Genomic DNA, 23287 nt, shown 5'->3' on the forward strand with positions numbered 1-23287 from the left:
TTAAAACATGTGTGGTCACTAACGGTGTGTCTCAAACCACCCACTACATGGTCTACCTGGTTGCAGAGCAGTTCATTATAAAAGCCCATGGTGAGCTTGGGAGGGGGTTTCAGGGATTGGATCCCTTCATTTGCTTAGCTTTCTTGGAACTGCTGATTCCTAACAGATCACACTGTAGTGTGATTTCCTGTTTACCTGTTCATCTCCTTCATGACGTCGTAGGCTTGGGAGGTGGGCTGGTGTCTGCTTGTTCTCTATCTCCAGTGCCTACACAGTGCCTGGCACATGGTAGATGTTCAACAAATATTTGTTGAAAGACAGAAAAGGGAATGCCCCCTTCCCACGTTTATTTATTTATTTATAAATAATTAATTAATTTATTTATTTGGTTGCGGCAGGTGGGCTCCTTAGTTGTGACTCTCGGGCTCCTTAGTTGTGGCATGTGTGCTCCTTAGTTGCGGCATGTGTGTTCCTTAGTTGAGGCCGGTGGGCTCCTTAGTTGTGGCTCATGGGCTCCTTAGTTGCGGCTCATGGGCTCCTTAGTTGCGGCTCACTGGCTCCTTAGTTGTGGCACATGGGCTCCTTAGTTGCAGCAGGTGGGCTACTTAGTTGCGGCTCGCAGGCTTCTTAGTTGCGGCTCGCCGGCTCCTTAGTCGTGGCGTGAGAACTCTTAGTTGCGGCATGCATGTGGGATCTAGTTCCCGCACCAGGGATCAAACCCCGGCCTCCTGCGTTGGGAGCATGGAGTCTTAACCACTGCTCCATCAGGGAAGTCCCCCTTCCCACATGTTTAGTATTTAAATTTAGTATTCTAAATTTCCTCGCCCACTTCCTGGGCCCTGCAAGTTGCCCCATGCTCCAGGCTCTGGAAAGCCCCTTCCCTTCCTCACTCTGTAATCTCTAAGTGTCTGGAGGCCCTGATTTGGTGCTGCTTCTCTTTCAGCCAGGGTTACGGAGCCCATACCCAGACACATCCACCCTCAGACTTACTCACAAATCTCAGCTAGAATGAGGAACAGTTGCTTCAGGGTCTGGGCAGGGCTCCAGGGTGACAAGACACATTTTGCCCACCAAGCATGCCTGCCACCCCTTCCTCCCTCTAATGGTGATGAGGATTCCCCAAGGTGCACACCAGATCACACAGGTAAGGCCGGGGAAGAGAGATTTCCAAGCCCACACTTCCTCTAAGAACGCCTCTTATGCCTACAAATACAAAATCATCAGTTTTGAAATGTCTTCTTCCCTAAGGTCATAAGAAGGGGTTTCTGGGGATGCTGGCAATGTCCTGCTGCTTGACCTGGGTGCTGGTTACAGGATATTTGCCTCATAATAATTCATTAAGCCATACACTTTTCTGAATGTGTGTTACATTTCACAATAAAAAAGAAAGTACTCCCCCTGCCCCAGCCTCAGGGCCTTAATCCAATCAATTCATGTTTAACCAGTGCCTGTCTGCATCCAGCCCCTGCTAGAGAAAGAGATTCTTGTCCTCAAGGAATTTCCTGGAGGAAGGAAGGTAACTAGAGCATCAGAAGACTCCAAATCCAGCTCTGAATTATATCCGGAAAATAGGCCATGCTGTCATTTTGAGGAGGAGTCCAGAGGTCAAGGAGGTAGTGGGGCTCAAACTGGGCTGAAAATGTAGGTGGGATTTAGGTAAGTGGAGAGAAGCAGAGGAAGGCATTGTAGCTGAGAGAACTGTATGATCAAGAGCTGTTAGGTAGGACTGAGCCTGATGTGTCTGGGGGGCAATGAAGAAACCCTAGTACTGAATAGTTTATGGGAGTAAGACTGTCTTGGAGAGCTCTAGATCTGCCCCCAGCCCCAAACATGGGCGGGGTGGATGCCACTTACAGTGCAAGCCTGCCTTATCTGAGCGGAGAATCCTGTGCCCTCGTGCAAGAGCAGACGTGTGTTTCACATTTCTTAGTTCGTTTTGTTGTTTTGTTCAAGCCACAGGCTCAAGTGGGCTCATAATCCCCATCCCAGACAGACTGGAAGTTACATCTGCCAGACACATTACTCGGGCACCTGAGTTCCTGCAGAGACACTTACTTGTTCAATTCCTGACTTTTAGCCCTGCCCCACCCTGCAGCTGCCTTCAAGTCCCAGCACTGATAGACTGAGTAGAAGTGGGAGTCACAGAAGAAGCTTGAGAACTCAGGACTGCAGATTCAGAGACTGTGACAGGCTGTGGGATGACTCTACCCCAGCCTCAGCCCAAGAGCCCTGGAATTCCAGGACTTCACCTACCATCACCAACGATATGGCTGGCCACCTGAGACCACGGGTGAATGTGCCATGAAGTGCTGGGAGGTCCCCAAACTCCATGCAGGGCTACTAATTTTAATATAAGGAAGCAAGACTAGGATGTGTTTCCACTTATTTTAGGGAGTGGAAATCAAATCAGTCATAAGTACTCTGTACACAAAAAGAGTGACTGTGATGAGGTTTAAAGCGGAGGAGAAGAGCTAGTAATAATATAGTAGTAGTAGTACTAGTGATGCTGATGATGACAGTAACTACCAAGTGTGAAGATTAACTTTGTGCTTAGCAGTGTGCTAAACATTCACTTCTTTCATTTAAGCCTCACAATAATCCTATGATGTGCATACTATTATTATTTCCATTTTACAGATGGAGAAACTGAGGCTTCAAGGCATGAGCTGCTTTCCCAAAGTCATACAAATGTTAAGTGCAGAAGTAGGATCTGAATTCCAGCAGTCTTACTCCAGCAACCATACTGTGGAAGCCGGCGATGCCTCCTTAAGCCCTGTCTGGGCTTGGAGAGGATGTCCTCCCTGATGGACCAGAGCATGCCAGCCCCTGTGGCGGGTGTGGTATTCCTACAGACTGTCTGGCAAGTTTTGCTTGCTCTGGTTTCTCACTAAAACAACCTTTGGATTTGGCTTCCCATGCGACTCACATACAGGAAAAGAGGGCCATGACCTGCCAACATGACAGCTGTATTTTTCACTAGTAACTTAATAAACTGGCTGCCTGGGTTCACATACGTATCTGTTTCTGAGAGCTTGGTTAAGGTGAGCCCACCCCAGAGCTGAAGCCCACCATGTGCCAACTTAATTGAGATTCTGGGCATGCAAGCGTAGCCCCCAGCTGAGGCCTCTGTGCCAAAGAAATTCCTCTTGGCCTCCTTTTGGCTGGTTTGGCCCGCCTTCCCCAGTGACAGTCTGGCTCTTTGGATTCAAGCTGCCTGGTCAAACTGTGAGGGTCTGCAGAAAGAAGGAAGCAACAGTGCCAGGTTCCAGTGCGTGTTCCAAGTTCCACATTCTGCCTACAGACGCCCGGTGCCAGAGCAAAGGCTGGCCCTTGGCAGCGGACTGGTAAGGATTTGTCTGGTACATTTTTTCCTTTACACACTTAACCTGGGGCTTCCTTCATCTCTTACTCTCTCTGCTTTCATTCATGATGGCTTCCAAAGCTGGTGATTAGCAGGGTTACCCAGAGAGCCCTTTTTTTTAAAACATATTTAATGGACTTGTCTTATTTAGTAGCAGAGAATGTTTTGCTCTATTTACAAAAGTGCAGTTTAAGAAAAATTACATCCTAAAATAATGGGGAATGGGTGGGCTAAATCATTTTCTTTTTAACGTCCAATGACAGTTTGTAAGGTTGAACCCGAAGTCTTGGTCTTTTTTTTTTTTTTTTTTTAAGAAATTCACGTTCTTTTATTTATTTATTTATTTATGACTGTGTTGGGTCTTCGTTTCTGTGCCAGGGCTTTCTCTAGTTGTGGCAAGTGGGGACCACTCTTCATCGCGGTGCGCGGGCCTCTCACCATCGCGGCCTCTCTTGTTGCGGAGCACAGGCTCCAGACGCGCAGGCTCAGTAATTGTGGCTCACGGGCCCAGTTGCTCCGTGGCATGTGGGATCTTCCCAGACCAGGGCTCGAACCCGTGTCCCCTGCATTGGCAGGCAGATTCTCAACCACTGCACCACCAGGGAAGCCCCGAAGTCTTGGTCTTTGTCACAAACACGGGGTTGTTTTTCCACCAAGCTTGGTGAATGGTGCATCTTTCTGGGACAGCATTCTTTTTTTTTTTTTAATTGTAAAAAACACATAACATGAAATCTACCCTCTTAACAAAATTTTAAGTGTACAGTACAGTATTAACTGTATGCACACTGTTGTATAGCAGATCTCTTTTTCACCTTGCATGATTGAAACTTTATACCCATTAAACACAACTTTCTAATTCCCCTCCACCTGGCCCCTGGCAACCATCATTCTACTTTCTGCTCCTATGAATTTGACTACTTTAGATACCTCATTTAAGTGTAATCATGCAGTATTTTTCCTGTGACTGGCTTATTTCACTTAGCATAATAATGTCCTCAAGGTTCATCCATTATGTAGCATATGACAGGATTTCCTTGTCATATTTAAGGCAAAATAATATTTCATTCAATGTATATACAACATTTTCTTTATCCATTCAATCATCAATAGACATTTAGGTTGTTTCCACCTCTTGGTTATTGTGACTAAAGCTCCAATGAACATGGGAATGCAAATATCTCTTTGAGATCCTGTTTTCAGTTCTTTTGGATAAATATCCAGAAGTGAGATTGTTGGATCATATGGGAGTCTTTAATCCATTTTGAGTTGATTTCTGTATATGATGTAAGATGAGGGTCCAATTTCATTCTTTTGCATGAGATATTTAGTTTTCCTAGTACCATTTGTTGAAGAGACTATTCCCATTGTGTAGTCTTGGCACCCTTGTTGAAGATTGTTTTACTGTATTTGTGTGGGTTTATTTCTAGGATCTCTATTCTATTATATTGGTCTATCTGTCTGCTAGTACTATGCTGTTTCGATTACTGTAGGCTTGTAATATATTTTGAAGTTAGGAGTGTGAAGCCTCCAGCTTTGTTCTCTTTCAAGATTGTTTTTGCTATTCAGGGTTCTTTGTGGTTTCACATGAATTTTAGGATTGTTTTTTCTATTTCTTCAAAAAATGCCATTGAGACTTTGATAGGAATAACACTGAATTTGTAGATCACTTTGAGTAGTATGAACAGTATTAAGTCTTCTAAACCATGAACATGGGATGTCTTTCCATTTATTTGTGTCTTTAAATTCTTTCAGCAGTGATTTGTAGTTTTTAGTGTTCAAGTATTTAGTTTCCTTGGTTAAATTTATTCCTAGTATTTTGTTCTTTTTGATGATATTGTAAATGGAATTGTTTTCTTAATTTTCCTTTTGGATTATTCATTTTTATTGTATAGAAACAATTGCTTTTTATATGTTGATTTTGTATCTCTCCAATTTTGATGTCTTTTATGTCTTTCTCGTGTCTAATTGCTGTAGCTAGGACTTTCAATATTATGTTGAATAAAAGTGGCAAGAGTGGACATCCTTGCCTTATTCCTGATGTTAGAGGAAAAGCTTTCAGTTTTTCACTGTTGTGTATGAATGATGTTAGCTGTGCACTTTTCATATATGACCTGCATTATATAGAGGTAATTTCCTTCTATTCCTAGTTCGTTGACTGTTTTTTTTTTATCATGAAAGGGTGTTTAATTTTGTCAAATGCCTTTTCTGCATCTACTGAGATGATCATGTGATTTTATCTTTCTTTCTGTTAATGTGGTGTATCGCATTGATTGATTTTTGTATGTTGAACCACCCTTGCATTCCAGGGATAAATCCCACTTGGTCATGGTGTATAATTCTTTTAATATGCTATTGAATTCAGTTTGCTAATATTTTGTTGAGATTTTTGCATCTGCGTTCATCAGGGATATTGGCTTGCAGTTTTCTTTTCTTGTAGTGTCTTTCTGGCTTTGGTATCAGGGTAATGCTGACCTGTTAAAATGAATTTGAAAGGGTTCCCTCCTCTTCAGTTTTTTGGAAGAGTTTTCAGGAGTTGGCATTAATTTTTTAAAAAATTTTTGTAGAATTCTCCTTTGAGGCTATCTGGTCTTGGGCTTTTTTTTTTTTGGTTGGGAGGTTTTGATTACTGATTCAGTCTCCTTACTAGTTATAGATATGTTCAGATTTTCTATTTCTGCATGGTTCAGTCTTGGTAGGTTGTATGTTTCTAGGAATTTATCCATTTCTTTTAGGTTTTCCAATTTGTTGGTGTATGGTTGTTCAGAGTAGTCTCTTACAATGCTTTTTATTTCTGTGGCATCAGTATAATGTCTTCTTTTTCATTTCTGATTTTATATATTTGAGTCTTCTCTTTTTTTCTTAGTCTAGCTAAAGGTTGTCAGTTTTATCTTTTCAAAAGCTAACTCTTAGTTTCATTGATTTTTTTCCATTTTTCTATTTCATTTGTTTCTGCCCTAATTTTTATTATTTCCTTCCTTCTGCTAATTTTGGGCTTAGTTTTTCTTTTCCTAGTTCCTTAATATATAAAGTTAAGTTGCTTATTTGAAATCTTTCTTTTTAGATGTAGGCTTTTACCGCTATAAACTTTTCTTAGTACCGCTTTTGCTGCATCCCAAGTTTTGGTATGTGTATTTCATTTTTGTTTGTCTCAAGATATTTTCTAATTTCCCTTTAGATATCTTCTTTGATCCATTGGTTGTTCAAGAGCGTGTTGTTTAATTTCTACATATTTGTGTTTTCCATTTTTCCTTCTGCTACTGATTTCTAGCTTAATTCCATTGTGGTCAGAAAAGATACTTGGTATGATTTCAGTCTTCTTAAGTTTGTTAAGACTTTGTTTGTGACCTAGCATGTAATCCATGCTGGAGAGTGTTAAAACTGTGCTTGAGAAAAATGTGTGTTTTGCTGCTGTTGGTGGAATATTTTGCTATGTCGTCTGTTAGGTCTATTTGATCTATATCATTGTTAAAGTCCTCTGTTTCCTTATTGATCTTCTCTCTGGATAGTTTATTCATTATTGGAAGTGAGATATTGACATCTCTTAATATTACTGTGTTCCTGACTATTACTCCCTTCAGTTCTGTTAATGTTTACTTTATATATTTGGGTACTCTGATGCTGGGTGCATATATATCTATAGTTACTATATCTTCTGAGTGAATTGACCTTTTTATCATTATAAAATGTCCATCTTTTACTCTTATGACAGTTTTTGACTTAAAATATATTTTATATGATATAAGTATGGGCACTTCTGCTCTCTTTTGGTTACCTTTAGCACAGAATATCTTTCTCCATCCTTTCACTTTCAGCCTATGTGTGTTCTTAAACCTAAAGTGAGTCTCCTGTAGACAGCATATAATTGGATCTTGTTTTTTTTTAAATTTATTCAGCCATTCTATAGCTTTTGACTAGGGAGTTTAATTTACATTTAAAATAGTTACTTATAAAGAAGGATGTGCTATTGTCATTTTGTTCATTGTTTTCTGTCTGTTTTGTAGCTTTTTTTGCCCCTCACTTGATGTCTTTGTGTTTCACTGATTTGTTTTAGTGACATGATTTGATTCCTTTCTCATTTTTGTTTGTGAATCTGGATGTCTATTTCCTTCCTCAGACTTGGGGAGTTTGGAGCCATTATTTCTTCAAATAAGCTTTCTGCTCCTTTCTTTCTGTCTCTTCACCTTCTGGGGCTCGCATAATACATATATTAATCCACTTGATAGTGTTCCGTATGTCTCTTAGGCTTTCTTCACTTTAAAAAAAATTTGCTTCTCCAACAATAATAGATAATTTCAAATGGCCTGTCTTCGAGTTTGCTGATTATTTCCTCTCCATAATCAAGTCTGTTGTTGAACACCTGTAGTGAATTTTTCAATTCAGTTATTGTATTCTTTAGCTCCAAATTTTCTGTTTGGTTCTTTTTAATATTTTCCACCTCTTTATTGCTAGTCTTATTTTTTTCATATATCATTTTCCTGGGCTCATTAAGCATCCCAGTGAGTCTTTTTTTTTCTTTTCCATTATGGTTTATTACAGGATATTGAATATAGTTTCCTGTGCTATACAATAGGACTGTATTGTTTATCCATTCTATATATAATAGTTTGCATCTGCTAGTCCCAAACTCCCAATCCAACCCTCCCCCGCACCCCCTACCCCTTGGCAACCACAAGTCTGTTCTCTATGTCTGTGAGTCTGTTTCTTTTTTGTAGATAAGTTCATTTATGTCATATTTTAGATTCCACATATAAGTGATATTGAATGGTATTTGTCTTTCTCTTTCTGACTTACTTCGTTTAATACAATAATCTCTGAGTCCATCCATGTAGCTGCAAATGGCATTATTTCATTCTTTTTTATGACTGAGTAATATTCTATTGTATATATATATATATACCACATCTTCTTTATCCATTCATCTGTCGATGGACATTTAGGTTGTTTCCATGTCTTGGCTATTGTAAATAGTGCTGCTATGAACATAGGGGTGCATGTATCTTTTCAAATTATAGTTTTGTCTGGATATATGCCCAGGAGTGGGGTTGCTGAATCATATGGCAACTCTATTTTTAATTTTTTGAGGAACCTCCATACTGTTCTCCATAGTGACTGCACCAATTTACATTCCCACCAACAGTATAGGAGGGTCCAGGGAGTCCTTTTTAAGATATGGATTCCCAGACCCTACTGGCAGAAATTCTAATTCAGTAGTCTGGAGTGGGGCCTGGAAAGCTGTATTTCTGAAAAGTCCCCTAGGTGATTCATATGTACATCTAGGTTTGGAAACCACTTCCAGTTAAAAGACTACCTTCAACCCCTCCCACCTCGCAGTTCTCTCCAGGATGCCACCATCTGCCTATGAGTTTTCTGTCTCTTTGTATCATTTGAGGCTCTAAAAATCTTTCTGCTTCAAGGCAACCTTCCTGGATTTTGCTTCAAGGCAACCTTCCTGTTTAACCACAAGTTTCTTATGACTCTCTCCAGCCCTCTCCAACCCAAAATGTGCCTACACTTTCCATTTTTGTATTAATTTGGCATTTCCATTCTCTCCACTTGCTATCTGTGATTGAGTCATTGCTGACTAGAAATCTTCTGGAGGTCTGCCCTGATCATCTCATTATTATTTGATGACAAAAAGGTGGTGAGTGTAGTAGAAATGGAACTCTGGGAACCCAGGTTTTGGTCTCTGTTCTACTAGGGTATGACCTTGGACAGGCTGCTTTCCCTCTCTGGGCTTCAGTTTCCTCATCTGTCTAATGATTCATGAATAGATGGTCTCCATGATCCTTCCCTTTGGACTCTGACTATATCCTTCCTCCCCTCATGCATTCCACAGCTCAGAACGTGGAACTCTGGAGACACTCCTGAAACTCTGCCCTAAGTCAAAGGAACCAGAGAGTCCACCAGTTCTCCCTCCACCTCCCTTTCCAGGAGCAGCCATGGCCCTGAGTGATGTCAATGTGCAGAAGCAGATTAAGCACATGATGGCTTTCATTGAGCAGGAAGCCAATGAGAAGGCAGAAGAAATAGATGCCAAGACTGAGGAAGAGTTCAACATTGAGAAAGGACGCCTTGTGCAAACCCAACGACTGAAGATTATGGAGTATTATGAGAAGAAAGAGAAGCAGATAGAGCAGCAGAAGAAAATCCAGATGTCTACCATGAGGAATCAGGCAAGGCTGAAAGTCCTGAGAGCCCGAAACGACCTCATCTCAGAGTTGCTGAATGATGCAAAGCTGAGACTCAGCAGGATTGTGGCAGACCCAGAATTTTACCAGGGGCTGCTGGATAAACTAGTGCTCCAGGGTCTGCTCCGACTGCTGGAGCCTGTGGTGGTTGTACGCTGCAGGCCACAGGACCTCCTCCTGGTGGAGGCTGCAGTGCAAAAAGCCATCCCTCAATACATGACAGTCTCCCACAAACATGTGGAAGTCCAAGTTGACAGAGATGTGCAACTGTCTACAGATGCGGCTGGAGGTGTGGAGGTCTACAGTGGTGATCAGAGAATAATGGTTTCCAATACTCTGGAAAGTCGACTGGATCTCTTATCCTGGCAAAAGATGCCAGAAATACGAAAGGCCTTGTTTGGAGCCAGTGCCAACAGGAAGTTCTTTATATAAGCCTCTAGGAAGTGAAGCTCATGTTGAACTTCTAAGCCCCAAAAGCATGAGTTATTAGGACAAAGGAAACCAGTAATATCTCCTCCTCTTTTTTGCTCTGGTATTAGTCTATCTTCATGAAATACCCTTTGACTAGCTAAAGGCATTATACTTTGGAATAAAGCCTGACTTAATGCTTAGCAACCTATTTCCAATTTATCTATACATACTACAGCTTCTTGTCAGTTCTACAGTCTGGGTTAAAGGGAGTAGAGACATCTGCTCTTTAGCTTGTCCTCCAACTGAGATGTGAATGGTATTCTTGACCTATGGGTCTGGGTGTTCTAAAGCTCTTTAATATGTATGTGAAGTTTGTTCTTCTTCTTTTGTCTCAGCTTCTTGTTCTTATGTTATTTAATAAGGTCTAGAATTCTTTTTCATGTGTAGAGGGTCAACTTCATGGGCGTATGGTGAGTGCAGTCACACAGAGCTCCATGTCAGAAGAGCCCAGCACTTGGGGTCTAATGCCTTATAGCCACTGTCTGGAAATTCTTAATTTGATTTTTGCATGTGTGCTTTACAAGTGAAGTCCAATGGGACTTTGGAGCATGTGTCAGGGACTTGGACCTTGGCTCACATGTAGTACTAATTCCCGAAGCCTACCCATCTCCCTGGGATGGGTTCTTGACCACCCACTTCCCAGCGCCCTGGTGCTCCAAGACCCTGCCTTCCCTTCCCTCAACTAGTGCACATTGCTGCCCTCTGCCCATGGTTAGGGCCCAGTGTGCATGCAGGGAGGGTCTGTATGCTCCGTAGAATCTTAGGGCTGGGCATAACGGTGGCCATCTCTGCTCAGGTTGGCAGCTCCATGGCACATTCAGCAGGTGACTTGGTGAGCGTGGGTCTCTCACCCACCAGATACTGGGCACATCTCAATGTGGAGGTTTAAAGACCCTGGGGTTCACCTGTCTCCTGTGGATTGGATCAGCCAGCCTATTGGAATGGGAGATGCCTGGCTTGGCTTCCCTGACCCCAGCCTCGGTACAACACATAGATCTGGGGGCTGGTGGGAAGGAGGGCCCAGCAGTTGTCAAGGTTGCTGGGCCTGAGTCTCGGGGAGGGATCTTCAGGAACTTATAAGGGTCTGCACTTGCCCTGTAAAGTATCCTGTGCCTGATGGAGTCCTCCATTAGACAGCTCAGTGTCTGGGGGGGACTTGGGCTCATCTCTTGTGGCCAGCTGGATGCATCTTCTGGGAGAAGCCAAGAAATAGAGTCATTGTGGTGATTCTCTATATGGGCATTGCACAATATAAAGATAAATGATAAAATTCATGCTAAGGATTTTATATTGTAATTTTTATTTACTTAGACATTAAATAGCAAATAAACACCATGACAAGCCAAAAGAGAGACTGCAGAAGAAAAGAAAAAGCTTTATAAGTATTTTAGTACCTTTAACTGTACTTTTTGAACAAAGGATTCCACAGTTTCATTTTACACTGGGCCCCATAAATTATGTAGCTGGTTCTGCATGTGTATGGTGATTTAAAGTCTAATTTATGCCCGAGTGTGATTTATGTATTAAAATAGAAGTTTTTTGAAGAAAAGAACCCCCAGGCAACTCTGCCAAGGGCAGAGGTTGGCTTGTGTGGTCAGGAATTTATAAGGAACAGAAATCCCATGAAGCTCAAACACAGAGTAGGAGGCAGGTTATTAGTAAACAGGGGTGTCTCATAGAAGCTCGGGGCAGGAATCTGTCATGGTCTCACGGGAGGGCTGGAACTGGGCATCAGAAAGCTTTCTGAAGTCCTCTAGACGGCTAGTTCATTTTCTCTTTTAAGGAGTGACTTTTTCTACTGTCCATTTTATTTTTTTATTATAATTATTTTTTAAACGTAAGGACTGATACTCTTTTTTTATTTTATCTTTTTTTTTTTTTGGCTGCATTGGGTCTTCGTTGTTGCGCGCGGGCTTTCTCTAGTTGTGGCGAGCGGGGGCTACTCTTCTTTGCGGTGTGCAGGCTTCTCACTGCGGTGGCTTCTCTTGGTGTGGAGCACGGGCTCTAGGCGCGCGGGCTTCAGAAGTTGCAGCACGCAGGCTCAGTAGTTGCGGCACACAGGCCCTAGAGCGCTGGGCTTCAGTAGCTGCGGCACGTGGGCTCAGGAGTTGCAGCACATGGGCTTAGTTGCTCCGCAGCATGTGGGATCTTCACGGACCAGGGATTGAACCCGTGTTCCCTGCATTGGCAGGCGGATTCTTGCACCACCAGCGAAGTCCTCTACTGTTCATTTTAAATGGTGGAGTTTGCATGGTCCCCAGAGTTTACATGTTGTAGTTCCAGAAACAAATTTGCTTTTCTTGGAGTCAGTTCCTCTTTTCTTAGAAGGAATCCATTTGGCCCAGTTCAGATTAGATGTCCACCTACAGTCCAGTTGGTGTCTGGGGCAGTTCTAAGAGAAAAGGGAGTCTTTGTCACCTGGACAGACTCCTTAAAGGGTGTCTTCTTTGTGGGCCCTTTTGAGTTGTGAATTGCCTCATTCATTGAAAAATTTCTGAACGCCAGCAATGAGCTAGGTGCTGTGCTAGCTCCTGGGCTGCAAAGAATACCATCTGGTCCTGTCCTTTCACTAATTATAGACACATACACAGATGATAACATGGTGATGATACAACGTGGAAGTGCTGTATTCAGCGTACTGTGGAAATACAGTAGCAGGTAGAGAGAGAGAGGTTCACAGAACGCTCTGGGGTGTTGGCAGTTGAGCTGGGAAAGAACTTCAGGCAGAGGTGGGGGATGGGGTGGGGAGAGCATATGCAAAGGCCCTGAGGTGTGAAAAAGCAAGTTGTGTTAGAGGACCTGTGTGTAGTTCAGTGTGATGGAGTGTGAGGGGCGAAGGGAAGTGACATGGATGAGGCTGGAAAGATGGACAAAGCCTGATTACGTGTGCTTCCTGCCCTGCTCAGGAATTAGATGAAATCTGGTGTTGGGTGGGGGTGGGTGGGGGGGGTGTAGGTGATGCAGGGTCATTGAAGGACTTTATTTATTTATTTATTTTTAAGTCTTTTGGCCGCACCGCACAGCATGCGGGATCTTAGTTCCCCAACCAGGGATCGAACCCACACCCCCTGCACTGGAAGCACGGAGTCTTAACCACTGGACCGCCAGGGAAGTCCCTGAGAGCTGGACTTTTAAAAGATTATTCTAGTGCCACTGTATGTGGAGGACACATCAGAGGGAGGGAGAGACTGCAGGCAGGGGCCTGGTTGGGGAACTGTTTATCAGCCCAGTTGAGAAATGACAATCTCCCCAGCGTTTTGGTGAGGTAGGTCAAATTCTTTGATACACAGGCCAGAAGAGATCAGAATCAGTGACCTGTGTCCTATCCGCTCCCACCTCCCTGCCTTCCACCTCAATAAATCCTTTCACTTGTCCAGGGCTTGAGGCTTTCCATCACAGTTTCACACCATCTTACAAGGCCCCCTGGACTCCCCCTCAGATCCCGCCCCCTTTCTCTCCCAGCCATCATTCCAGACCCAGCAAAGCATTTCCTTCCCACTTGCCTGAGCCCCCAGCCACCTCCCATTCTGGGAACTTGAACCCCACTTCAAGCTGTATAACCCAGGAGTGTCTAGCCCCCTGGTCCACCCCAGGTCTGGCCCTCTGAGCTGGCCTCAATCCGTTATTGGGGCCCCCGACAATAATTTGTGTCCCCAAAATTGACATTACTTCATCTCCCCTGCAAAATAGTTTTAATGAAAGGTTTTCTGGGAAGTTGAGGAGAGCTTTACACAGTACATGTGGGACAAAATTTCCCCCAGTCGCACTTCAACACCTCTCTGTTTTCCCAAACTTGTCTCTCTCCCAGAGCTGCCCGATACTCTTTCTCCCCAGCCTCCTCCTCCTCAGCCTCTCGGCCCCGTGGGTTCCAGTCTCCACCCTCATAACGTCCCCTCAGCAAAACAAAAACTGGTGGTGAACCAAGCCTGCCCTCCTAGCCCCTGGCTACCAGGACCGCAGCCCCTGTTGATGAGGACTTTCCATGCATTGCCTTTATTTCCTGTCAGCTGCTTTGTCTACTCGGCCCATCTTTTTCGACACAGATCTTTGTTGGTAGGGACTGTATCTTCATTCTTCTCTGTGGTCCCAACTGCCTTGTTCTTTTAGTGCTGACGCTGGGTGTGCACGTAGTAGGGTCTGAACAGACATTTATGTTCATTACATTCTTCATTCCCGGCCTGGCTCTGGTTTCTGGACGGAGGCTTTCTCTTCAACCATGGATTGTGCCATAGAAAAGGGCAGTTATGTGAGGTGAGGACCAGGGGACGGACGCCCACCCTGTAACCCAGCGATGGTTCTTGACAAGAAAATCCCTCTCTACTGCTCCTGGGGGGAGGGCTGCAGATGGGTAGAGCCTGAACTCAAGCAGGACTCACTTCAGTCAGGGCTTATTGGATCCCTTCCCTCCCTGGGAAACAAACGGGAGGGGGTTTGCTTTGGACCTGGGTGTGAAGGCAGGGGGCTGTGGATGGGCTGGGTCGTCCTTAGGGGCCTCAGCCATGGAGAGGCAAATCTTAGCCCTCACCTTTCTGTAGCTCCCAGTGCCACCCTAGACCTGTGGGGTAGGCTGCTGGTCACCATCCTGTCCCTTCTGGCAGCTGCAGTCCTGTTGGGATCTTTGCCTTAGAAATGTTTGCACTGGGCCCTTTATGTTAGTTGTCTGGTACAAATGTACACACATTCTTTATTAGCGTTAACTGTCTTACCCTCAAGAAGGTGTGTTCCTTGTGTAAGTTCCTCAGTCCCCATGAGCCAAAAGGAGCAAACTGTCACAACCGCAGGCAGGCACAACCCTTCCCCACCGCTCTCCTCATTAACACTTCCTCCCGAGGTGCAAGGGAAGCTGTTTGCTGCTGACACAGACCCAGGCAGTGCTTATGGCGAGGCTGCTTCTGCAGGCTCACTCCCTGCCTGGGGAGGGCTGGGGGAAACCGAACATCGGGCAGCCAGGCCCTGCCCCTCACTGAGGCCAGCCCCCCCCGCCCCCCCCCCCAGGAAGGCTGTCGGCAAAGATAACTCGATGGAGGGAGAATGTAGATTTAATTCCGATCCTGAGCTGCCTGGAGAGCCAGAAATGGAAAGGATACTTTGAGCACGTGCTAGAACCTCAGAAAATGCTGCAGGGCTTCCTCTCTGTCCCTAGGGTCCCAAGATCCCTGGAAGGGGGTCAGCAGACCTATGCTGGGCCAACCCCAACCTGCATGGCTCTGGGGAACCAGTGCAGCCCCTCACTGAACTCCCCAGGGAGATACTCAAGTCTTTGCCCCCTTCCTCTGCCCTCCCCTGTCTCCTTCTCTGTACCCTCCCAGTTCATTACCTCGTTTCTGACATCATGCCTGGTCATTGACAACGCTGGGAAAGGCTGAATCTCTCCTCCCGCCCTCACCTTCCTAAGCTCTGTTCTAAGGTATGATAAACCCTCACTTTCTCACAACACCCCAGCTTTCCCACACAACCTCACAGCTCACCCTGTGGTCCTTTCCTGCAGGACGGGACCCCTTTCACCAGAAGGCAGGCTACTCCTTTCTCTCCGCAGACGCAGCAGAAGGGATCCCCAGCTCAGAGAGAGTCTTGGCAGACCATTGGCCCAGCTCACCACCTCTCTTGCACACCCGTGGAGTGATGGAATTGGGCACATGTTTTTCTTATCACTGGGAGGTGAGCCCAGAGAGGGTGATGTTTGATGACTCCTGGCTGTTACCAAGCCTGAGTGGATTCACATCCCGAAGATCACACAAGATTTAGAACATGAAGGGATCTTGAAAGCCAAATGTTCATTTGAATCTGAGGCTCAAAGGAAGCAAGGAAGCAGTCCTGGGTCATAGCCAGCTAATAAGACCCTTGGGACTGCAAACAAAAAACCTGATAAGACTGGGTTGTTGTCATTCATTTTTATGAAAAACTTAATGTATAAAAGCTCCAAAACCTTGGCTCCCAGCAGGACAAATATGTTAGCAAATACTTGGCTATAGCTGGTTCCTTGGAGAATCCTTCATTTCTCTTTCCCAGGGTGTTCTGTCCTCAGGGCTCAGTCACAATGTAGGTCTACAGAGAAGAGGTGCCGGGGGGTGACTGTATAAGGGATATGACTTGAGGGGGCCCAGGGATAGACTGGGGTCCTGGATGAGGTCAGGGCCCCGGGGGCATGTTGGGGAGCAGAGTGGGTGGGAAGGTGGGCCCACCACACAGCACCTGCCAGAGCAGGTGCTCCTGAACCTCTGTAAAAGAAAGAAGAGAGGGAGGGAGGGAGGAGAGGAGAAAGTGGAAGCAAGTTGCACTGGGGCTCAGTTGGAGAAAGGGAAGCAATAGGGAGTGTGTAAAGATTCTTATTTTCTCCTTTGGAATTTGAGCTCTGGGTTTTCACTCAGTTACATTCAAATCAGCAGACCTCTTATTCATTCATTCATTCCACAAATATTTATTGGCTGGTTACCAATGTCAGGCGCTCTGCCTGGCACCGCATCTCTTTCAGTGAACAAGGCAGTTAAGACCCCAGCTTTTACAAAGGAACCTGCTGATGAGGATGGTGGGCACAAGTGAGAGGGCTGAGGGCCCAGGAGGGGACACTCGCTACACTGGGCAAGTAGACAACTGGTGACTTCAGTTGATCCAAGTGCTGTGGAGAAGTAAAAGGTTATGGGCAGGGAGGCCTTCGGCGGCCTCTGCTCAGGTAGGGCCCTGTGCACCTAAGGCAGGAGGAGGAGGCATCCACGCAAACAGCAGGGTTGGGGGGAAGGGGGCGGAAGGGAAGGACGTTCTGAGCAGAGGGAACCCCAGTGTGAGGCACCAGGCGGAGAAAGCTCTGCTGGCTTGAGGAGCAGAGAGGAGGTCAGTGGGGCTTCACCAGGCGAGTGAAGGTGAGACAGAAGGGGCAGGGCCAGATTCCAGGGGTCTTGTGGGCGGCACTTAAAGGGATCTGAATTTATTCTAAGTACAATGGGAAGCCACTTAGGGCTTGCAAGCATGGAAGGGACATAACCTCATTTTACTGTTCCCTGCTTCTCTGTTAGGTCCCCAACACAGCATTTGCCCCTCTCCTTTGCTCAGAAGAAACCCCACAGATCGCATGGAAATAAGAAAACAAACACCCCTTCATCATCAGCTCAGACCAGTGGACAGGTCTCTTTATAGGCAAGACTTTTTTTTTTCCTGAAAAGCCCTTTGTAAATAGCATTTGGGGCCAATGGCATCCCTTTTCCTTTACCTTTGTCTTCAGTAGCAGGAACTGCTAATATTCAGGTATCCCATGCTTTCCACTCCAAGTTGAGGACAAACACTTAAATGTACTGTTCACAGAAATTACCCTATCCAAGCACTTCCACCTCCCTTTCTCCTTACTAGGGACCCTCCTCTGCCATCAGGATTTGTAAACCTAGGCTTCCCTCCCCCTCTTAACTTCTTGTGCATTACCATACCTATGGAATCTTTTGGTTTTCTTTTAGCTCTTTATAGCACACCTATCCTTCTGGACCACTCAAGTCATACCTCATCCTGACTCCTCCTCCTGGAAGCTTTCCTCACTGGGCTCTGGAATCCTTGGACTTGTCATGGCCCTGGACTCAGCCCATTGGTTTGTTTTAGATGCTTTGGAGTTTGGATTTGTTTCTCTGGAGGGGTAGCTTCTCCCTTGCCTGTGACTTCTTTTTCATCTTGAGTCATGGGAGTCACCTGATCCCCCGGGAGGGGGGTGGGGATTGGGGACAGGGTACTGGGTCTGGACCCATGACATCAGGAAGATCTGGTAAGCTGGAATGGCACTGGTTATATCTTGAATGAATGAATGAAGCCTGGCTCTGTGGAGTTTGGGCCTGGCCTTTGACTGGTTCCTTTGGGCTTTGGATTGGGTTTACTTCTACTCTGTCTGGCTGTTGTGTGACCCTGGCAAGTCACATCTCCTTCTGTTACATGAGGGACCAGGGCCTGATGACCCAGTTCCCTGGGGTTCCTCAGCCCCCCAGCTCCCCACTGCTGGCTTCACCCAGTGTTGCTGACACTTGACCTCTTCTGATCTCTCTCTCTCTCTCTCTCTTTTTTTGATTGAAGTATAGTTGATTTACAATGTTGTGTTAGTTTCAGGTGTACAGCAAAGTGATTCAGTATTATATATGTGTATATAATATACACATACATATTTCCTTTTTCAGATTCTTTTCCGTTATAGGTTATTACAAGATACTGAGTATAGTTCCCTGTGCTATACAGTAGGTCCTTGTTGTTTACCTATTTTATATATAGTAGTATGTATATGTTAATCCCAAACTCCTAATTTATCCCTATCCCCCCTTTCCCCTTTGGTAACCATATGTTTGTTTTCTATGTCTGTGAGTCTATTTCTGTTTTGTAAATAAATTCACTTGTATCATATGATATTTGTCTTTTTCTGTCTGACTTACTTCACTTAGTATGATAATCTCTAGGTCCATCCATGTTGCTGCAAATGGCATTATTTCATTCTTTTTTATGGCTGAGTAATATTCCATTGTGTGTGTGTGTATATATACACACACACACACACACTACATCTCTTATCCATTCATCTGTAGATGGACATTTAGGTTGCTTCCATGTCTTGGCTATTGTAACTAGTGCTGCTATGAACATTGGGGTGCACATATCTTTTCGAATTAGAGTTTTTGTCTTTTCTGGATATATGCCCAGAAAAGGCATTGCTGAATCATATGGTAGCTCTATTTTTAGTTTTTTAAGGAACCTCCATACTGTTCTCCATAGTGGCTGCATCAATTTACATTCTCACCAATCCTGTAGGAGGGTTCCCTTTTCTCCACACCCTCTCCAGAATTTGTTATTTGTAGACATTTTGACGATGGCCATTCTGACTGGTGTGAGGTGGTACCTCACTGTAGTTTTGATTGGCATTTCTCTAATAATTAGTGATGTTGAACATCTTTTCATGTGCCTGTTGGTTGTCTGTATGTCCTGGTCTTTCTTTCTAGGCTTGCTTGTCTGGTGCTTACCTAGTTTGAGACTGGCCTTTGACACATGCTGGCCTGTAGGGCCCCTGATCCTTCTCCTGTGGGGGCCGTGGGCAAGGTTGTACACTAAAGGGTGTCGGGGAGGATACGCTGCACATCTGCTGGCCTCTCCATCCGAGAGCAAGGCATGTTCCCAGGTGGCCTGCTTTTGGGGACATGGTTGGCTCTGTGTGTAGGGAGTGTGTGTCTGGAGGGGTTTGGAAGGGCGGGGGAAGCCTTGGGCCTTAGACATTCTCACTCTGAAGACAAAGAGCAGAAATAGGGTAATGCATGCTCCCTGTCTCCAGGCTCTTGCTCATCGAGAGGATATACACTTGGATCTCAGAGTTTGGAGTCTTGTAATAGTAGTTTGTATTCTCTAGGCAGCACCATGCAGCCCTTCACAGAAAGGAATTGGTGTGGTTTATAGGCCAGAGTTCTGGGGTAGGAGATTGCAGGCCTGGCTTCTAGTCCCAGGGGTTGCCATGCATTTGCTGGTTTACTCCAAGTAACTCATTCACCATTTCAGTGCCTTAACTTTTCTTAATAGATAAGAAAGTGCCTACAGTATTCTCATTGGGGTGTTTTGTCAATGAAATGAGATAAAACAGAAGGCATTCTAAAAAGGCAAAAAAAGATTCCCATGTGCTCCGTGCTAATTTTGATATGGAACCTTATTAACTCAATGAAAATATTTTTATTAGTATACAAGAAATAAAAGACCTTATAGAAGTTCAGAAAAGTTTTAAAATCACATATAATTTTACCATCCTGATATAGTTATCTTTTTCTTTAATATTTTACAGTAATATTTTCAAATGATCGTGAATAATATGCCTACCATTTTGTACCTTGATTTTTCATATAACGGTATCACTTGATCTTTGTATCCTTCATTTTCAATGCCTGCAAATTATTGCACCTAATATGTTTTATAATTCATTTAACTATTCAAACAATAATTGACACTTGAGCTACTTTCAAGTTTTCCTTATAATAAATAATCCCATAATTAGCACATGGCTCTCTAGTGGAATCAGTCTGTATTTAACATTTTGTCTACTTGTTAAATTAATACATATACATTGTATTAATTTAAAAGATTTAGAGTAGTATAAAGAGAACTTAAATCACTGGTACTTGTACCACTGACAGATACCAGTGTGAAAATGTTGGTGTCTGTCCTTCCACTCTTTTGCTACTCATATATTGTGTGTAGGGGCACATGTGTGTATACATATTACTGGCCTGATGGTGTGTGTGCAGTGTTCATACTGATTTCTTGCTAATTCCTACTGGGCAGGCAGTTAAGAGCATGGGGGTTAAAAGACTGGACTCCAAGACTCAGATTCTGTGAGTTCAAATCCTGCCTCTGCCATTTATTTAGGTTAAACCCTTTGGATAACCGCTAAGCCTCAATTTTCACACTTTATTAGCTAGTCAACCTTAGGCAGCTTCCTTCTCTAGGCCACAGTTTTTAGAAGAGGGATAATAATAGTATCTGTCTACTTAGGTTGTAAGAATCAATCCATAGAAAGCGTTTAGCAGAACATCTGGCACATAGGAAGTGCTCAGCAAATACTCCCTGTGGTCATTTTTTCATACATTTTCCATGTCATGAAAGATTCTTGGAAATCACCATTTTTAACAACTGAACAATATTTTGTTGTTCTTTTATACCCTAATCTATTCAATTTCGTTATATAGTTGTTAATTTCAATAACAAGACAGTGAATTTCGTGTCCCGAAACCTTTGCCCCTGTTTGGATTACTTTCCTTACAAGCATGCTAGAGCTGGAATTAATGGGTTAGAGTATGAGAATTTTTAAAAGACTCTGTAATACATCTGCCAAATTGCTTTGACAGAAAAAGATTTTAAAGAACCTTCAGCACAGTTTTCAAACTGCAGAAGCAGTAAGTGCAGTCTTGGACTTTTTTTTCTCTCCCCCCCTCCTTTCTTTCTATCCCAGCCCTTTAAATTGTAGCATGTGGAAGCCAACTCCTTCAGGGTCCTAGACTTTTGAGACGATCCCTTGGTGTGAAAGGGACCTGAGCCTGGGAGAGGGAGGAGGAAGAGAGAACTGGTTTGAATGTCGCTAGCCCCGACCGGCTTAGTAATTGTACCACAGTTGACAGATGCGGCAGCGGTCACGTGACCCGAGTATGACCTCATAGCTCCCGGCTCCCCCCACCCCTTTCACCCCACCAGCCTGGGCTCGGGCACCCAGAGCGGACTCGGCGGCAGCAGCGGTGGCGGGAGGGGGAAGGCATTTCCATCACCCCTACTTGGCAAGCTATCTAAAGGAGACCTGGGGATTTGGGAACTCTCGTTGGTTCCCTGGGCGAAGAAGGGGGACGCTAGGAAGCCCAGACTTCTGTAATCACTGCCCAGCGAGAAAATTCAACAGCACGATTAGCAAGTATTTGCTGAATGCAGCTGGGTGCCAAGTTCTGGCTGCAGGCCAGGCTCGGTGCCAGGCGCTGTTCAAATTTCATCGCGCTTAATTCTTTTTATCCGCCTCTTACTGCTGAGAAGAGAGGCTTGGAGACACAGATGAGAAAACTTATGGCTTAGCTGGGGAGTGAGGACTAGCCCAAAGCAAGAGAAAACTGGAGGAAGCAGTGGGTGCCGCTCGTGTACATGGGGTATTAGACTGCAGCCAGCGAGGCTGGTGAGGGTGGGTGGGTGGGGACACTGCCCGCCCGAAGGCTTCTGGGAGAAAGGACCGGTGAGGTGCAACACAACAAAGCAGAACAGATCTCACACTGACCTGACAGGGCATCTGTAGTGGAGAGAATGGGATTTTGGAGGAAAGCTGCAAACAAAACAAGTGAGAAGAGAAAGATGAGGGAGGAAGATATTGACAGGATGAAGGGGGAGCTCCTTGGCCCAGTTTCATAATAGTGAGAGCCCTCACCCCCATGGCAACGCTTTAAGGGTGCCCTCAGGTTCCTCAAGCTTTAGGGAATCTTCAAAGGTGCTGATTTTGCATTCATTGTAGGCCTTCCCCTTGCAGGCAAGAGCCAAGCTCTGTGACCCTGGTGCTCTAAATATTTTTCTTGTAGACTCCAAAAATTTTTTTTGAAAATATGTGTACCCCTTTGCACATTTTTAGGAGCCAACACACAAAATTTTTCCATAGTTTAAACAGTTACATAGGGTGTACTTTCTGGTGTATGCAAATATTGACATTTAAAGATAAAAGTGTTGCAGTACTCTGAAAAATGTTTCTAAATGAAATACTATAGTGATTGGATACCCACTGTAATCCTTTTAAAAAATACATGAAATTCTCCCTTAACAGTTGGAAAAATTTCATCTCTTTTTCCTCCTTGAATTTATATTTCCTTCTACTTTCCCTACAGAATTTTATCCTAATACATTTTTGTGATTGCATATCTTTTATGCATCACCCTATCATACTTCTCTCCAACCAAGCTATGTATATAAAATGAATTTATTATTAAAATTTCTTGTGACCATACATTCTAGATGTTAGAGAATATTTTGTCTGGATTTGTACCATGACAACTAATATACAGTTAATCAAAACAAATGCTATTAGAAAATCTAATAGCTACTAAGGAAGCATAAAAAATAAAGATTAATTGAAAATACATCTCTTAATGAGAAGAAGCTTTTTTTCCCTACCCCAATTAGTTCATATATCCATGGATGAATATTACTCATCGCTAGAAGGGGTCAAGGTTCAGTATTAATTCTATTTGTTTTGTTTTGTTTTTTAAATAGGTGCAAGAGCTGAGCTCAGAAATCTTTTCACATACATAAGTACAAAGGAATGTAAGGAGTTTTGTTGTAGCAATGTCACTCAGTTTTGTTTTTTTTTTTAATTAATTAATTAATTTATTTTTGGCTGTGTTGGGTCTTCGTTTCTGTGCGAGGGCTTTCTCTAGTTGTGGCAAGCGGGGGCCACTCTTCATCGTGGTGCGCGGGCCTCTCACTATCGCGGCCTCTCTTGTTGTGGGGCACAGGCTCCAGACGCGCAGGCTCAGTAATTGTGGCTCACGGGCCCAGCTGCTCCGCGGCATGTGGGATCTTCCCAGACCAGGGCTCGAACCCGTGTCCCCTGCATTGGCAGGCAGATTCTCAACCACTGCGCCACCAGGGAAGCCCCGTCACTCAGTTTTATAAACTCCTTTTGAGTTAATCTCAAAGATCACATGGGTAGATCATTAAAAACCTATCAGCTGACAACTAGAATAGATTCTCCTTCACTTTGAGTGAGAGCAGAGGATTGGAAGCTAGTTGATTTGCCCAGTCATTAGTCACCCCT

At 44.3% G+C, this 23287-nt stretch overlaps 1 protein-coding gene across 12 annotated transcripts in view; it reads left to right on the forward strand.

The window, feature by feature from the left end:
* ATP6V1E2 (ATPase H+ transporting V1 subunit E2) overlaps nt 1-23287 on the forward strand; it is a 140749-nt gene that overhangs the window by 11620 nt on the left and 105842 nt on the right. For 4 of the 12 annotated variants that reach the window (XM_036872432.1, XM_036872433.1, XM_036872435.1 and 1 more), the window contains 2 exons: nt 2638-3344; nt 9198-10160. The exons of 1 other annotated variant lie outside the window; for it this stretch is intronic. In XM_036872432.1, the coding sequence (XP_036728327.1) occupies nt 9301-9981 (681 nt within the window). In that variant the 5' untranslated portion in view covers nt 2638-3344; nt 9198-9300 and the 3' untranslated portion in view covers nt 9982-10160. 7 more of the 12 variants (XM_036872434.1, XM_036872436.1, XR_005022327.1 and 4 more) reach the window with 7 other exon arrangements.

The sequence above is a fragment of the Balaenoptera musculus genome, chromosome 13, assembly GCF_009873245.2.
Source record: "Balaenoptera musculus isolate JJ_BM4_2016_0621 chromosome 13, mBalMus1.pri.v3, whole genome shotgun sequence".
In the NCBI taxonomy this organism is placed as follows: Eukaryota; Metazoa; Chordata; class Mammalia; order Artiodactyla; family Balaenopteridae; genus Balaenoptera; species Balaenoptera musculus.